We start from the raw sequence: 19,467 nt of genomic DNA, 5'->3' as shown, positions 1-19,467 counted from the left end.
TAAACTCAAAGATGGGATCAATATACTTAGACATATTTCTTTATACTAAGTGAACCCCCAAGGAATGTCTTAGTCTTTGGAAACTTTGACATATAATCTTTTTTTTAAAACAGTCGAGACCCTGTTATTAGTACAACCCAAGGAATAATTGGGTTATATACTAACTGAGTCCCCAAGGAATGTCTTAGTCTTTGGAAACTGACATATTTTTTTAACAGTCCAGACCTTCTTATCGGTAGAACCAGAGCCCTTATATAAAGTAGTGCTGATTTCACAACAAGGAATCTAGGTTCATAGTTTTTCAAGTAAACAGTGACTTACGAGTAACTCTTCAATATTTGTGTTGTATTAGCTTGTTGCTGATGGACACTAAGCATTAGGATTAAAGTCATTTAGAAACCATTATTTTATACATCATATTAGAAGGCATTATGAGGTATACCAAGATGGAATATTTACAGTTGACTCTTGAATAGCACAGGTTTTAACTGCATGGGCCCACTTATGTGTGGCTTTTTTTTTTTTTTTTTTACTAGTAAGTTCTATAGTATTAAATGATCCATGGTTGACTGAATCTGCAGATATGGAGAGATGGTAGATACAGAGGGACTGTGGATGCAGAGGGCTGACCGTAAAGTTACACGTGGATTTTCAACTGTGAAGAGGGTCAGCGCCTCTAACCTCTGCACTGTTCAAGGGTCAACTGTATTCAGGAAGAAACAAATGAAGGGTGAAATTTTCTTCTATTAATGGCACATTTTGTACTCTTACACTACAAACCTCTAGTCCATACTCCTTACTTAACAATGTAAACATGTAGTTTGGATAGCAGTTAAGATGTTCACTGCGAATGAGGTTAACAAATTCTCATTATATAATGCTATCTGTTGCAGGAGACATTTACTTCAAAAAATTCTGGATGTCGAGGATATGACCAATGTCTCCTGGTACTTCTCTATTAGATGGCCAAATTGACGGTGTCTACAATGCCATGTTTATGAATTTCAGCAATGATGTGCACAGTTACAGCCTCTTGAAATGCTGATGATATTTTTTCTTGGTAAATGGTAAATTCTGAAATACTTGGGAAAAAGGACATTTGACAATGTGAATAAAAACTAAAAGGTGAAAAGGAAGGCAAGGACTAGTCAAGATGCTAAAAATAAGTACTTGTAAGAGAGTTGATCCCAATTTGTACTTTTTTTCTTTTCCTTTTTTTTTTGGGCTGTGCTGCACAGCTTGTAGGACCTTAGTTCCCTGACCAAGGACTGAACTCATACCCTCGGCAGTGAAAGCACGATGTTCTAACCACTGGACTGCCAGGGAAGTTCCAGTTGCAATTTTCAGATGCACAATGTTTCTAGAGATGCCAGTGTGAAGGCAGGTGCTTTGCAACCTTCACCTTTTTATGTTAGTGGAGGTTAATAATAAAGCAGATAAACATGGTTCAAAGAAAAAGATGAGCCAATAATAAGTAGGGTCCAAGAAGCAGAGAGTAAAAGTGCAAAACCTCAAAAATGATAAAATATTTTACTTCTATTTTCCAGTGTTTCTTTTTATCCATGCTTAAAGAAATGACATTTTCCAGAGCTTAAAACTTGTCTTTTATAACACCTAAGTTGTGACAAGAAACAAACATTAGTTGTTTAGCTGATAAAGTTAAATGTGAAATTAATATCATAGTTACCTGAAATTCTAATCCATAGTTTTCTCTGCAGAATTCTCTCAATTTAGGATACACATTTTCTTTTAGTGCCTGTCTTTCTGCTCCCGTGTCTGTGGTAGAAAAGCAAACACACAGAAAGTGAGTTATGTCCACGTATGTAAAAGAAAGCAGAAAAAAAAGAAAGCTTACAAATAAACATGAATATAATCAAACTGGGGTGCTACACTGTGAAATGATGGGATATCTATCTACTGGAGGGGACTTGTTCTTCACAGACCAGGGAGAGCCGAGATCCCTCTACCAGCCATACAGGATGGACGGGAGCCCCCTGGTACGTTCTGTGGGTGCTGGCAGAGCTGAGAATTCACAGCTGATTCTCTAGACCGATGGAGACCCTCACATCTATCTCTTAATAGCCACAACCACACTGACTTTCAAAGAGGTAAAAGGAAAAATCATAGGATTACCGGGTGTATCTCCACTGAGTATAAATGTTCCAACACACACACACATATTAGTTACTGATTTCCCAAAACATCTAGACTCTATCATTTCCTAAAGCATTTAGAAACAATAGCATCTGTGCAATCAGCACAATAATGAGGAGGGACAAACTGCAGGAGTCAACATCTAAAAACTAGCAGATTCCACACATGGTACTTGGAAACGAGCCAGTGGTTCAATAGTAATATCTCCACTCTGGGCTTAGGGAGCTGTTACATCAGAGAGGGGACTGCTTTACCTGTGCCACAGTGTGTAAAAGCTTCAAAATTAAATATTTAAAAATTATCTATGTCATTAAAAATACAAGAAGAAACAGAGAACCCGAAACCAGAAGAACCACAAAATATGTATGTACTTAATGTTGAATGTTCTGCACAGAAGGGGATTCTAGATTCCATCTGTGCTGGATGATGCTCCATATCAGGGATGATGCTATAAGATGCTTACAGCACAGACTGACTTGCCCTCTCCAAGTAACTTCAGATGGAGATGAGAATCAGAGCTTTTCAAAATTAGGTTAATGTGTTATCTCATGAAAAGGACCATTTGCTAAATGTACCTCAATCCCAGCCATAACCATGAAACATCTGCATGCCACATTTATAACTGAGGAGCCAATTTAAAAGACTGTCCTTGTTATTCTCTAACAACATCTGTGCATACAAACTCAACCATATGCCACATTGACCTACTCTACTTTCCTACTGTTCTCAAGCCTGTTCTGAGAGGCAAACAACCAGTCCTGAGAGTCTGAGATGCAGCGGCAGCTCAACAGAGTGACAGGAACCAGTGTTTACAAGGGAACCAAAGATTCTATACAAGGTCTTTGAGATTACTCAGTGATCCAAACAAGTAGGGTCTTTTCCCACCACGGATCCAACATGGACCTAAGTCCACAGGATAAGCGGGAGGACCACACTTGAGCAGGGCACACCCGAACAGTGACCAGGTGCTGTTATGGCACTGGTGGGGGCGGGGAACTAAGCTTTCACATGATTTACATAATCTTGGCATCACATGCCCATCCTCCTTCACTCTGTTTTAAGGGTTGAAAACACAAACTCTGCAGTAAAACTGATTATATTCAATCTCTCTAAAAGGCTACAGATGTTCAAAACCCAGATAACAAAAAGTCACTTTAAAAATGAAGTATTACCTGATGTGAAATCTGGGAGTATATTAAATAAAGATTACTGGTAAGATATTAAAAAAACTGTATCCTAATAATACATGAAAAAATTATGAAATGAAGAGCAGAAATCTGCTTCTTAAAATTGTTATTACTGTAAATTTTATTCCTGGGTACTGAGACCTAAATGTGTCTTAGTAAGAAGGCTAAGGCAGAAATCCAGTATCTAATTACTAACATTCATTGAGTTCTTACTGTAGACTAGTAGTGTGCTAAGTATTTTTACGTGCATTTTCTTAGTCACTTCTGTCAACAATGAAATAGGTAAGATTACTAGTCCATTTTTTATATTAGATGAAACAAATATAAAGCGGTTAAGAGACATGCTTGAAGTCATATGACCACTAAGTTGGAGAACTTGGATTTGAATCTAGAGAGCTAAATGTCACACTTTGCTCTAGCCATGGAAAATATGTAACTGTGCAAAGAATATTTGAAAATGACAAGTGCAATAACTTCCCTGAATGATTAAGGGATGCCAAAGTCCTGATACTTATGAAACAAAAAATCTGAGTTATCTACTTCTCTTTACCTCTGATGCAAGCCAAGCTCATCTCTCAGTTGAACCCTATCTTGCTGTTTCCATACTTGCCTCCATCCATCTATTCTCCACAGAGCAGCCAGCCCAATCTTGTAAGAACAAATCTGATCACATCACTCTCTCATTTAAAATCCTCCAGGATCTCTTCATGGAACTTGAGATGAAATCCCCAAGCCTTACCTTGAATGTCCTCTCCCTCCCTAAGCCCATTTCTTACCACTTGTCTAGTTCACGTCACTCCAGCAGCACTGGTGTTCATTTGGTTTCTGGATTACATTTTCACTCGTGACCTTTGCTCTAGCCATGACTTCCTCCTGGAATGCTCAATCCCATGATCATCTCATGGCATCTCCTGTCAGTCAAGTGTCAGCTTTAATGCCACCTCCTCAGAGAGGTCTCCCCTGAGCCCTCCAGCTACAGAAGCCCTCTCTATCACACTACCTTCTTCAAATTCTCTGCACATTACTTATCACTATTGGTGACAGCTGTTTACCATCTGTCTCTCCCACCTGCCACGTGAGTTCAATGGGACTCAGAACCTTTTTCTGTCTCTTTCACTGCTGCATCCCCAGTGACGAGAATCATGCTCAGTTAAGGAAGGAGTAAATGAAAAAAAAAAAAAAACCCGCAAAAGGACAAGCGATAAAACTGAGCTGACAGACAATGCTTCTCTGAAATTACCTCGGAAACAGAAAGGCTTCATACATTACAATGTGTCATTGGTTGGATATAGAATCAACACTGTGAAATTCCGGGAAATAAATTATAGGGTTTACGAAGTCTGCTTCATGAAGAGAGTGAATGAACTAAAATACGGATGTCTTTCCTGGTTTCTGTGTTTCTGGCAAAATACTAATATTTTATCAAATTATGTTGAATGTTTCTAAAAATGTGAGGTAAGTGTATGATAGACATTCTGTGTTATTACTTATAGTACAAAAGTGACTCAGATTTTCCTATATTTGTATTAATACAGGATGACTGGTTCTGGAAATGGAAAAGTAATTAAAATAGAATGGATTCATTATGTTGGGTGACAGATAAGCTGGCTTAATTATACAAAAAACCTGATTCATACTGACAGCAAATCCGGATGGTTAGCAATTAAAAAAAACACTAGAATGTCATGGACAGGAAAAATTAACTCACAGAATGTTGCCCATAAAAAGGGACCTCTTAAAAAAGTGTAGATCAAGACAAAGTATGTAATCATTTATTCTTCACCATCATTGTGTCCATTTGTATCTGCCCACCTTTGAAAAGATGTAAAACACTTTGGTAGCACTATAGAGGTTTACAAAGAGTTGCTTTCTGAATAATTCCTCTCTGATTTCAGAATTAATGATGGTCTCTGTGCAGTATCTGAATTACCTTCAGGAGTAATACTAGTTGAGGGAGAATGATCAGTCAATATCATTATCCTATTTCAAGTAGGGTTTAGATTAATTCCAAGTTTTTATTAAAAATAAGAGTGTCAAACTGACCATGTTGGATTGGAACTTCTTTACCGCCCCCACTACCCACACTTAAGGGGATGGACCTTAGGTGAAGTCACTTCCCTCTTGGCAGCTCAGAAAACTTATTTGGGATCTACCTGCAGCTGTCATTCCAGCCAGGTTTCCCAAGTTTCCCTACATCTCTTCTTGCCTGGATCCTCCCCCCTTTTCCTGGCCCCTTAGCCAGTAAACACTGAACATCCTATCTGACTTCGGTCTGGGTTGATTTCCTGTTTGGTGGCTTCCCAGAGGCTGCCTCATCCCCATGCCCTCCAAGTCTTCTGTGCCCAACCAGTTACCCTTACTGTTCCTCATTTCAATGTCACTAAATCCTGTCAATTTCATCATAACCATCTCTGAATCTGGCTATGCTTTTTTTTCTAATAATCTCTATTTATGTACTCATCATCTCAACTCTAAGAGTCCAAAAGTCTCCAGTCTCATTGATCTGTTACTTGTCTCTCCTCATTGCAGTCTTATGCTCCACAGAACTGCTGGAGATACATGCGAAGACAAAACAAAAGTAAAAACTAATTTGATCACTAAAAGCCTTGACTGGCATCTGTTGGCCTAGAGGGTGAAGGCCAGAATGTTCAGCAGATGTAAATGTATCTCTGACCTAAGTTTCATCTTCTACCACTGTTTACCATGCACCCTCCAGAGTATTTTTCAGATATTACTTGAACCTTGTCTTTACACATACTGCTTTCCATGCTCAGAATTCCCTATTTACTGCATCCCATTGTTTGGCAGACTCAGACCCTCCCGAGTCCCAATCAAAAGCACCACAATTTGTGAACTCTTACTGGCTAGAGACAAGCATATCCTGGTCACCTCAGAGCACTTTGCTCACCCCTATATAACACCATGCATTATGCTTTATTATAATATTTGTAATTTATTTTTAGTCTGTCTCCCCCATTAAACTTGTGAATTCATGAAAGGCAGAGACATCCTCATACATCTTTATATCACAGAAAATAGAGCAGACCCCAGCACATAGCTGCTGCCTCTGCTGCTAAGTCACTTCAGTCGTATCCGACTCTGCGACCCCATAGACAGCAGCCCACCAGGCTCTGCCATCCTTGGGATTCTCCAGGCAAGAACACTGGAGTGGGTTGCCATTTCCTTCTCCAATGCATGAAAGTGAAAAGTGAAAGTGAAGTCACTCAGTTGTGTCCAACTCTTAGCAACCCCATGGACTGCAGCCTACCAGGCTCCTCCGTCCATGGGATTTTCCAGGCAAGAGTACTGGAGTGGGGTGCCATTGCCTTCTCTGCAGCACATAGCTAGGACTCAATAAATTAAAGGGAAAATAGATGCTACTATAATTAAAACATTAATTAAACTCAAAAACTATTTTATCTCCATAAAGTTAACATAAATGAAAATTCAACTTTATCTTAAATTAATAGTTGACTATGTTAATAGGATTGACAGCAATGTGTGAATCTGGGGTGATGTCAGAAAATAATGACAAAGTATGGCATAATAAGGAGTTTACTTAGTAAATACTCTTTCTAATTAGCAATAATGAAACTGGACAAAATTATGAAAAGAAGCATTTTAATGTAAATTAACCAAAGACCAAGGGCATAAAACAAATTGGGATGTGATTATTAATCAAAAGTAACTGAACTTCAGATAAGTTATTCAGATAAGAACAGTGGAGTCTGTCAGATTCTTGCATGGGGTTTCTCCCATCCCTCCTTAACCACTCCCTTTCTTAGACTCCATGTCAGAGAGGGTCAAGCTATGAACATCAGCATCTTCACTGTCACAGAAAGCTCACCTGATTTGCAGCTGAGCAAGGGAAAACTCCATGCCCATGAGCGCCGTTAGCAGTAGTAGCAGTCTCAGAAGCAGACAAATGGGGAAGCCCGGTAGCTCAGCTAGCCTGTGGCTTCATTCAAATTTTACAAGGAAATCAGTGAAATAAACAGCCATAAGACAGTCTTGACAAGCTCTCTGAAAATTCCTGGCTGAAGAAGGCTACTCACAGACATAAAAGATCAAAAGCTATCCACGTGCTTCAGGCTGACTTTGAGCCTCGTACATGGAGCATAGAAACATGAGACGGCCTGGTGGAAAAGTAAAAGCTGGGACAGATTAAGACACTCTGCACTAAACTTGGCATGTTTTGCACTTAATGAAATGAAAATCTAGGTCAAAAGTTAAGAAATGCAACTAAAGCAATGGCTAGAGAGAAATCTATACCTTTGAATACCTACAGCAGGAATCAAAGATCTCAAACTGGTAATTTAGGATTCTACCTTAAGAAACCAGAAAAAGATGAAAGAAAGAAGACATACATATGGCCAATAGGCACAGAAAAAGACACTCAGTATCACTGATTATTCAGTTCAGTTCAGTCGCTCAGTTGTGTCCGACTCTTTGTGTCCCCAAGAACTGCAGCATGCCAGGCCTCCCTGTCCATCACCAACTCCCAGAGTTCACCCAAACTCATGTCCATCGAGTCGGTGGTGCCATCCAGCCATCTCATCCTCTGTCGTCCCCTTCTCCTGCCCCCAATCCCTTCCAGCATCAGAGTCTTTTCCAATGAGTCAACTCTTCCCATGAGGTGGCCAAAGTATTGGAGTTTCAGCTTGAGCATCATTCCTTCCAAAGAAATCCCAGGGCTGATCTCCTTTAGAATGGACTGGTTGGATCTCCTTGCAGTCCAAGGGACTCTCAAGAGTTTTCTCTAACATCACAGTTCAAAAGCATCAATTCTTCGGCACTCAGCTTTCTTCACAGTGTAACTCTCACATCCATATATGACCGCTGGAAAAACCATAGTCTTGACTAGATGGGCCTTTGTTGGCAAAGTAATGTCTCTGCTTTTCAATATGCTATCTAGGTTGGTCATAACTTTCCTTCCAAGGAGTAAGCGTCTTTTAATTTCATGGCTGCAATCACCATCTGCAGTGATTTTGGAGTCCCAAAAAATAAAGTCTGACACTGTTTCCACTGTTTCCCCATCTAATTCCCATGAAGTGATGGGACCAGATGCCATGATCTTCGTTTTCTGAATGTTGAGCTCTAAGCCAACTTTTTCACTCTCCTCTTTCACATTCATCAAGAGGCTTTTGAGTTCCTCTTCACTTTCTGCCATAAGGGTGGTGTCATCTGCATATCTGAGGTTATTGATATTTCTCCCGGCAATCTTGATTCCAGCTTGTGCTTCTTCAAGCCCAGCGTTTCTCATGATGTACTCTGTGTATAAGTCAAATAAGCAGGGTGACAATATACAGCCTTGACGTACTCCTTTTCCTATTTGGAACCAGTCTGTTGTTCCATGTCCAGTTCTTAGAGAAATGCAAATCAGAACCACAATGAAATGTTACCTCACACCTGTCAGAATGGCTATTACCAGAAAGGCAACAAAGTAACTGCTGGCAAGGATGTAAAGAAAGGGGAACCTTCATGCACTATTGGGGTGAATGTAAATTGGTGCAGCCACTATGGAAAACCCTATGGAGATTCCTCAGAGAATTAAATAGAACTACTATGTGATCCGGCAATTCCACTACTGGGTATTTTTCAAAATACTCAAACACTATTTAGAAAAGATATATGAACCCCTATGTTCATTGACACATTATTTATAATATCTAAGATATGAATGTGACCTAATGTCCATTCGTAGATGAATGGATAAAAAGATGTGGTATACATATATACAATGGAATATTACTCAGCCATAAAAAAAGAATGAAATCTTGTCATTTGCAACAATATGGATGGATCTACAGGGTATTATGCTAAGTGAAATAAGTCAGATAAAGACAAATACTATGTGATTTCACTTATATACAGAATCTAAAAGACAAAACAAATGAACAAACACAACAAATCAGAAAGAGTTAAAGATACCAGGAACAAACAGGTGATTGTCAGAGGAGATGGGATGGCGGGGAGGGGGTGAGAAATAGGTGAGCGAGATTAAAGAGGTACAAACTTCCAGCTACAAAATAAATGAGTCATGAGTATGAAGTATACAGTGTAAGGAATACAGTTAATAACTAAATAATGTCTTTGTGGTGACATACCACAACTAGACATTGCGGTGATCATTCTCAGATGTACAGAAAAAAATCACTATGGTGTAATAAGAACTGACAGTGTCACAGGTCGATTATATTTCAAAAACAAACATACAAACAAATTCACAGAAAAAGAGATCAGATTTGTGGTTACCAGAGATGGGGTAGATGGAGGTGGTAGGTGAAGGTAGTCCAAAGGGCTACAGACTCCAAGACAGAGAAGTACTAGAGATGTAATGTACAACATAATAAAGATATTCAACACTGTTATATGTTATATATAAAAGTTAAGAGAGTAAATCCTAAGAGTTCTCATCACATGCACAAAAACAGTTTTTGATCTTTAACTCTGTATCTATATTAGATGATGGATATTCACTAAACTTACTGTAGTAATTATTTCATGATATAAATAAAATAATTATGCTATATGCCCTAAACTTATACTGTGCTGTATTGTCAACTTTATGTCAATAAACCTAGAAGAAAAAAAAAAAACTTGAAAGAGAAAAAATTTAATCAAAAACTGAAGGAGGAAAATACAGAGTCAAAATCAATGAAATAGAAAATAGGGAAAAAAAATCCCACATAACCAATAAAGCCAAAAGTTAGCTCTCTGAATGCATAGTACAATTTTACAAACTTCTAGCTAGGTTGATTAAGAAAAAAGAAGGCAAACTATCATAATTTGGAATGAAATATAGCATAAAGATGCTACAGAAATTTAAAAAAGTTATAAGGGCATAAAATTATGAATAATAACTTTATTTCTAATAAATCAGAAAACCTGGTTGAAATGACCAAATTCTGCAAGCAGAAATTCTTGAAACTGACTCAAGGAAAAGAAAATATGAAGAAATCTAAAACAAATTAAAAAATCTGAATTAGTTATTAAAAATTTTCCCAAAGAAAATCACCAGCCCAGAGAATTTAACTGATAAATTATAACAATATGTAAAGAAATACTCCCTTACACTTTCAGAAAATAGAGTAGAAGGAACACTTCAACTTATTAAGTCTATATGATCCTAAATCCCAAACCAGACATTTGCCAAAATCGAATACCCATTCAGGATAAAAACTCAGCCATGCAAAACAGAAAGGCATTTCTTGATTCTGATAAAGGCTACCTATACAGAACCTTACAATTAGCACTATGCTTCACAGCTTAAGACTGAATATTTTCCAGTTGTGATCAGGAACACATTATCACTTCTATTCAACATTTTACTAGAGGTTGTAATCAGTGTAGTGAAGAACAAATGAAAAATAAAGGCACCTAGCATGCTGAAGTCCATGGGGTCACAAAAAGTTGGATATGACTGAGCAACTGAACCAAACTGAGATTGAAAAGGAAAGAAAATGTATTTTCAGACAACATGGTCTTATATGTAGAAAATCCTGAGAAATCCAGAGAAAAATTATAATAACTAATAAATGATTTCAACAAGGTCACTGGATAGACTACAACAGTATTTCTTTATATTCACAACAAACAATTCAGAAATGAAACAGAAAAACTGCATTTACAATGGCATTAAAATAATAAAACACTGAAAGAAATTTAACAAAAACAATGCAAGACATACATTGTAAAGTGCAAGACCTTGCTGAGAGAAAGATCTGAAAGGAGAGAGAGACATTTCATGTTTATGGATGGGAAGGCTCAATATTACTAGAATGGCAACCCTCACCAAATACAGGCTTGAGATTCTCCAAAGTGATCTGCAGACCCAACACAGTCCCTATCAAAATTCCAGCATATTCTGCAATATGTTGTCATTGCCATTATTTAAATGAAGTTTTAAAGCACACCCTAGTCAATCTTGCTCATTACTCAATCTAAGTATACCAACCAGTATCAAACAGGGAAGACAGAGGGACTGAGCGTGGTTCTAGAACCAAACTCCCCGTGTCTGAATCCCAGCTCCTTCACCTGCTAGCTGTGTGATCTCAGGCAAATTGTTAAGTCTCATTTTTTTCATTTGTCATATGGTATGAAAATTACTAGCATCAAGCTTATGAGGTTGTTGTCAAGATTAGGATGGAATCTTTCAACAACACCTGGCATGTGGTAAATGCTCAATAAGCACTGCAATTATTCTAGCAAATAATTTGGGGAATCGAAGATTAAAGCATTTTTTTTTATTACTTATGAGAATTTTCAGCACTAAAAGATTAATAGTAACGTAGCTACAACAACCATGAACTTGTCCCACACTGTATTTCTTAAAAAATGATCAAATTTTCAAGATATTTTTCAAAGCTTTAGGGAAAGCCATAGTTAAAATGAAATTTAAAAAACACCACCAGTTTATCCAAATACTCTTAAAAGTTCCCAGTAGAACTTCAATAGCTGTATTATTGCTACACTTCAATACATTTTAGGAAAAAAGGGTAAACTATAAAAGATAACAATGCTGGGCTTGTTTCTGGTAATATTGAGGAAAAGAAACCTGCACAAATATGACACTAAGACGACCCAAATATGGCATACAAATATTTAAAAATGTATCTTTTAAAACATGTCACATACTTTGAATAAAACCAAGCAATGCCCAAAACACAGTGAAAGCAGTAATCTCAGAAAATAAGGATTCTTCAAGGCCAGCTTTTGGCTATTTTCCACTAAATCCTGGTGATCTCTAGTGTTGATTTTTGTCTTCTGTGGGTCAGGGTACACTGGTCACAAAACATAGAGCCCCAAAGTGATGAGTCTATCAGGAAACCCTTGTAAAAGGCCATGACCTCAAAGAGTCAAGATCTTCAGTGTGAGAGTCAATCAGAAATAAATCTTCATCACCAGGAAAATGTGCTGCCATATCATTTGCACTTGGCAGAAAAAACAATCTCCTTGATATTTGTAATCACGAGCTTGGCCTCTTGTAGATCAGCAGTGCAAATTAATCTTATTTAAAGTCTGGCAAATATCAAGCCTATAATTTATTTTAAAATGGTTTTGCATTTTGTTTATTAAAAATATATATGATGTTGAAACTTCGCATTTTATAAACTAGTATCTGGCTATTAGTATTCTACAGGAACCAGAGTTCTTGGTGACTATATATATATATATATATATATATATATATATGTTTGTGTGTGTGTGACTTTTTTGTATACTAAGGGCCATTTCAATGTTACAATCATTTTTAGAGTTGTTGTAATTGATGTGAATATCATGTTTTTTTCAAATCTGTTCTGAGCCTATAGTGTTTGCTTTGTGAATATATAATATATGTGCATTGTATATATTCTGTATAGTTACATTGTACTGAAATATTAGCTCAATTGATATAAGTAAAGTACGTATTGAGTACTTTTCCCCCTAGCCTGGTTGTTTAATATTTTTAAAAAAGGTTTAAACTTTTCAAAAAACAAAGATTTTAAACTGGCCTTTATTACATGGTCACAAATAAAGTTGCAGTTAGAAAGGACAGGGAGGAAAAAAATAGTTTTGAGTGTCTTTGAATAGAAGCATAAGACTAAGGTTTGTTTGGTTCCCTTACCCTCTTGATTAAAATCTCTTATTAATGCTAAAAAACAAAAAACAAACAAACAAAAAACTGTCCTGCTTTGGTAGTGACCCCTGGTGCTCCAGAAGCATAATCTCTAATGAGGCGTTAATGAATTTCAGCAAATTAAAAGTTTCAAAGAATATTAAGCCACATGTGCACAGGCACACACACACACACAAATCAATAAACACACAAGAAAACAAGGCACCATGAGTTAGAACCAGCTGAAACAAACAAACGAACAAAAAAAATAGCTAAAACACATCCACACAGAAAAATTACTGAATTATCTGGAATATAGGTGCTTAAAGAAATGAAAGTTAGAACTGAATAAAACAATAGGAACAAGAAGCACACATAAAAATCAATAAAGCAGTCTTTTAGAATAATACAGCAGTACCTCTAGAAACAAAAAAAAAATAATTTAAATTAAAACTCAGTGGAATTGTTAAGTAGCTGAAAAAGACTAAGTGAACAGAAAGACAGATGGGAACAAATTATCCAGAATATAGTAGAAAGAAATGAAAAAAATCTGGAAAGTTGACAGATTCAGATAATACAGTAAAATCTAACATTCATCTTTCAAGCTCCAGAAGGATGGAGAAGAGAGCTTAGAAAGAGGCAGTACTCGAATAAATAATGGCTAAATATTTCCCCAAATTTGTTGAAAGATTCCAGTCCTCATCTTTAGCAAGGCCAACAAATTCCAGACATTAATAAAGAATTACACACAAATATAGAAGTTGTATTTTATGGTGAAAATGAAGAACACCAAAAGAGAGGATTTTAAAAAAAGCTAGAGAAAAAAAAAGAACAGATAACCTACAACATAATGACAATTATACTTTCAACTGACATGGCACCACCAACAGAAGCCAAAGATTGGAACATTATCTTTACTAGGCTGAAATAAAAAGCAACGGTCAGCCTAGAATTAAATAGGCAGCAAAGTAATCTTTCAAACAAAAGGGGCAAAGAAAATATTTTTAGAAAAGCAAAAAGTGAGTTTCCTTCCTTTTTTTTCTCCCTATCAATTATTTTATTTTTTCCCCAGTTTTATTGTGATATAATTGACATACCACAATTGACATACAGTTATGTATTGGTTTGGGCTTCCCAAGTGGCTCAGCCATAAAGAATCCACCTGTCAATGCAGGAGACAGAAGAGATGTGGGTTTGATCCCTGGGTTGGGAAGATCCCCTGGAGGAGGAAATGGCAACCCACTGCAGTATTCTTGCCTGGATAATCCCATGGACAGAGGAGATGGGCGGGCTATAATCCATGGGTTGCAAAGAGCCAGACATGACTGAGCACACACACAATGTACAGGTTTAAGGTGTACAGAATAAGGACTGGACTTTTCACAGTACATTTAATGAACACCCATTATCTTATATAAATTCAAAAATAAATCTAAAAAATTTGTGTGTGATGACAACTTTCAATTTACCCTAACTTTCACATATAAAGTGCTAATTATATTTATCATGTTGTATATTACATCCCTAGTACTTGTTTATCTTAGAAATTTGTACATATTGACCATTTTCATCTATTGCTCACCCACCCCTGCCTCTGATAACCACAAATTTGGTCTCTTTTTCTATGAGTTTGTATACTTGACATATAACAGACATACAACACCATGTTAATTTCAGATACACAAAACTGTAATTTTTTTTCTATATCATTTCAAAATGATCACTCAGCCTAGTTCAGTTGCTCAGTTGTGTCTGACTCTTTGCAACCCCATGGACTTCAGCACACCAGGCTTCCCTGTCCATCACCAACTCCCGGAGCCTACTCAAACTCATGTTCATTACATCAGTGAAGCCATCCAACCATCTCATCCTCTGTCGTCCCCTTCTCCTCCTACCTTCAATCTTCCCCAGCATCAGGGTCTTTTCCAATAAGTTGGTTCTTCGCATCAGGTGGCAAAAGTATTGGAGTTTCAGCTTCAGCATCAGTCTTTCCAAGGAATATTCAGGACTGATTTCCTTTAGGATTGACTGGTTGGATCTCCTTGCAGTCCAAGGGATTCTCAAGAGTCTTCTCCAGCACCACAGTTCAAAAGCATCAGTTCTTCGGCGCTCAGCTTTCTTTATAGTCCAACTCACATCCATATATGACTACTGGAAAAACCATAGCCTTGACTAGATGGACCTTTGTTGGTAAAGTATTGTCTCTGCTTTTTAATATGCTATCTAGGTTGGTCATAGCTTTCCTTTTAAGGAGCAAGTGTCTTTTAATTTCATGGCTGCAATCACCATCTGCAGTGATTTTGGAGCCCCCAAAATAAAGTCTCTCTAGTGTTTCCACTGTTTCCCCATCTATTTGCCATGAAGTGATGGGACTAGATGCCATGATCTTAGTTTTCTGAATGGTAAGTCAACTTTTTCACTCTCCTCTTTCACTTTCATCAAGAGGCTCTTCAGTTCTTCTTCACTTTCTGCCATAAGGGTGGTGTCATCTGCATATCCGAGGTTATTGATATTTCTCCCAGCAATCATGATTCCAGCTTGTGCTTCATCGAATCCAGCATTTCTCATGATGTAGTCTACATGTATGTTAAATAAGCAGGGTGACAATATACAGCCTTCATGTACTCCTTTTCCTATTTGGAACCAGTCTGTTGTTCCATGTCCAGTTCTAGCTGTTGCTTCTTGACCTGCATACAGATTTCTGAGGAGGCAAGTCAGGTGGTCTGGTATTCCCAGCTCTTTAAGGATTTTCCACAGTTTATTGTGATCCACGTAGTCAAAAGCTTTGGCATAGTCAATAAAGCAAAAGTAGGTGTTTTTTTCTGGAACTCTCTTGTTTTTTCGATGATCCAGAGGATGTTGGCGATTTGATCACTACCTAAGTATTTAAGATACATCACCATACAGATATTACATAATTTCTGATGATATTCCCCACACTGTACATTTCATATTTGTGGCTCACTTATTTTGCAACTGTAAGTTTGTACCTTTTAATCCCACTCACCTATTTCTTTCCTCTCCCTACACCCCTCCTCTCTAGCAAGCACCTGTTTCTTTTCTGTATCTGTAACTGTTTCTGTTTAGTTTGTTTTGTTTCTCAGATGTTTTGTTTCTGTTCATTTGTTTTCTCAGATGCCACATTGTAAGTGAAATTAAAAGCATTTGTCTTTCTCTGACTTATTTTAATTAGCATATGCCCTGTATGTCTACCCAGGTTGTTGCAAATGGCAAGGTTTCATTCTTTTTTATGGCTGATTAATATTTAAATATATATATATCACATCATTTTTATCCATTTATCTATTGATGGGTGCTTGGTTTGCTTTCATATCTTGCTTACTATAAGTAATGCTGCAATGGGTACAGGGGTACACAGATCTTTTCTAATTAGTGTTTTCATTTTCTTTGGATAAAATAGCCAGCAGTGAAATTTCTGGATCATAAGATTGTTCCATTTTTAATTTTTTGAGGAAATTCCATACTGTTTTCCCTAGTGGCTGCAGCAATTTATATACCCACCAACAGTGCACAAGTGTCCCCTTTCCTTCACATCCTCACCAACACTTGTTGTCTTTTTTATAATAGCCATTCTGACAGGTATGAGGTGATATCTCATTGAGGTTTTGTTTTGTATTTCCTTGATGATTAGTGATGTTGAATATCTTTTCATGTGTCTGTTGTCCATCTGTATTTCTTCTTTTGAAAAATGTCTATTCAGTTCCTTTTCCCATTTTCAATCAGATTGTTTTTTGATGTTGAGTTGTCAGAGTATTTTGTAGATTCTGGATATAAACCCCTTATCAGCTACTGTTGATAAATCTCTCTTCCCATTTAGTAGGCAGCCTTTTCATTTTGTTGATAGCTTCCTTTGCTGTTCAAAAGATTTTTAGCTTGATGTACTCTCATTTTTTTCTGCTTTTGTTTCACTTGACTAAGGCAACATATTAAAAAAAATTACTAAGATCGGTGTGAAAGAATTACTGCCTATATTTTCTTCTGTACGCTTTATGGTTTCAGGTCTTACAATCAAGTCTTTAATCTATTTAGAATTTATTTTTGTGTATGGTGTAAGAGAGTAGTCCAATTCGATTCTTTTGCATGTAGCTGTCCAGTTTTCCCAAAACCATTTATTGAAGAGGATGTCTTTTACCAACTGTACATTCTTCCCTTCTGTGCTATAGATTAATTGCCCATATAAATGTTGGTTCATTTCTGGGTTCTCTATTCTGTGCCTTATTTCTTTAGAAAGAAATTATAGAGGATTTATTTCAAGTAGACAAAAATTTGAGATGCAAGAAGTATTGGTATGCAAATAAACTAGTAAATACATAGCTAAGCCTAAAAATAAATTAGTTGCTACGTCAAACTAAAACTCTTCAGCACAGCAAAGAAAAACAACGACAAAAGAAAAAGAGAGAGGGTATTTGCAAATCATATACCCAATAAGGGGTTAATCTTCAAACTATACAAAGAACTCATATGGCTCAACCAACAAAAGAACAAACAATCCAATTGAGAAATGGGCAGAGGATCTAAACAGACATTTTTCTAAAGAAGACATACAGATGGCCAAGAGGCACATGAAAAGATGCTCAACATCACTAATCATCAGGGAAATGAAAATCAAAACCACAGTGAGAAAATCATCTCACACCTGTCAGAATGGCTTTTGTCAAAATGGTAAGAAATTGCAAGCGTTGGTGAGAATGTGTAGAAAAAAGAAACTTCACGCCCTGTTGGTGGGAAAGTAAACTGGTATCGCCACTAGGGAAAACAATATGAAAGTCTCGAAAAATTAAAAACAGAACTACCATATGACCCAGCAATTCCACTTCTAGGTAAATAAACAAAACAATAAACTGTTATATATATATGAAACTGATAATGCTATATGTCACTTACAGCAGCTCACTGGGTAATGAATCTGCCTGCGATGCAGGAGATGCAGGTAGATGGGAGTTTGAGCCCCAGGTTGGGAAGATCCCCTGGAGGAGGGCAAGGAAACCCACTCCAGTATTTTTGCCCGGAGAATCCCTTAGACAGAGAAGCCTGGAGGACTATAGTCCATGGGGTTGCAAAGAGTCGGATGCGACTGAACATGAACATACTCCTCAAGGCTGCCACCCTGTTCCATCCACTCCACACTGATGAGCAGCACCAAGCTACCTGCAGTCCCCTGGTGTGGACCCAGAAAACAGCCCCAGATAAGCACAGATGTGACAGGCTAGCAGTGCATACTGACAGCACGTCCATCCACGGATAAAACTAGCAGGATGAGAATTAAAATCTTAGTTCCTCATGTTTTCTGGAGAATAATGATGTTTTGAGTGTCTTTATTCTTTGTTCATTCTGCTTGTTAATATTTGTAAGGTCATCATGCAACTAGATATTAATGTTACAGCCATGCATACTATTGAATGATATTAAATACTTCTTTGTGTTTTAATATAATATTTTTCCTTTCAAAAACAGTTCGTTTTTATTACAAAGTGAATCATAATAAGTGAAGTTACTGCAAAATTGGTAACTTTGGAATTTTAGATTTCTTTTAAATTTTGAGAGCACATTTCTTCAAATTAGCATAATTCATCTTTAATTATTCTCTTCCTTTCATGTTAAAGTCTATTTAAATAACACGCAGTAAGAACTATAAGTGGCATCTCAGATCTCCTCATTCAAATATAATTGGAATTTCACACTCCACTAGTATGACTTCATTCACATATAGTTCTCAACAAGTGCCTGTCACATTAAAATTTATTGGTTGCTATAGTGTTTCTTCCAAAATAAAAGACACACAAGGCACATCCCTGCCCCCAGCATTCACAGTATATTGGGGCCAGACAGCAGTCAGCTAAGAACGGGATTCCCAGTAATGCAGAGCAAATTCTAGAATAGAGGGATAGGAAAAATGCTACTGGGGCAGAAAGATAGGAGAAATTAATTTGTCTAATATCGGGGAAAGTTTACCAGAGAAGGTAATTAAGACCTGAAATATAGATAAAATTTTTCTTAGGTAGAAAGGAAGAAATATTTTCTAGAAGAGCAGCAGCACGAGGAAAACAAGGAAAATTTAAGAAGCGTGTGATGTGTTAGAGGAGCATCAGGTCGTGTAGTTTGTTGTGCAATGTACAGGTGGCGGTTTTTGTTTAGTTGTTAAGTTGTATACAACTCTTGTGACCCATAAACTGTAGCCCACCAGGCTCCTCTGTCCATGGGACTTCCCAGGCAAGAATACTGGCATGAATTGCCATTTCCTTCTCCAGGGGATCTTCCCGACCTAGGAACTGAACCCAGGCCTCCTGCATTGCAAGTGGATTCTACAGGGGTTACATATAATTAGTCTATAAATATTAGTCTTTTGCTATTTCTTTGTGTGCTGGGAGTCTGGGGGATAACAGCAATTATTTCTTTTCATCAAATGGGAAAGGAAAGAATACATATGGCAGAATATGCAGAACCAAAGCAATTCATCATTCTTTTCAGTCAACTACAGGAAAAACGCTTTCATACTAGGTCTAC

At 37.2% G+C, this 19,467-nt stretch overlaps 1 protein-coding gene across 1 annotated transcript in view; it reads right to left on the bottom strand.

The window, feature by feature from the left end:
* The window catches only part of NWD2 (NACHT and WD repeat domain containing 2), a 133,753-nt gene that overhangs the window by 24,225 nt on the left and 90,061 nt on the right, over positions 1 to 19,467 (bottom strand). Inside the window, exon 2 of the mRNA XM_061419889.1 lies at positions 1,688 to 1,776. Within this exon, the coding sequence (XP_061275873.1) occupies positions 1,688 to 1,776 (89 nt within the window). The remainder of the gene's footprint in view (positions 1 to 1,687; positions 1,777 to 19,467) is intronic.

This window comes from Bos javanicus, chromosome 6 (assembly GCF_032452875.1).
Source record: "Bos javanicus breed banteng chromosome 6, ARS-OSU_banteng_1.0, whole genome shotgun sequence".
Taxonomy (NCBI): domain Eukaryota; kingdom Metazoa; phylum Chordata; class Mammalia; order Artiodactyla; family Bovidae; genus Bos; species Bos javanicus.
The sequence above is the reverse complement of the archived record's forward strand: the minus strand, read 5'-3'. Positions and strand labels throughout refer to the sequence as shown.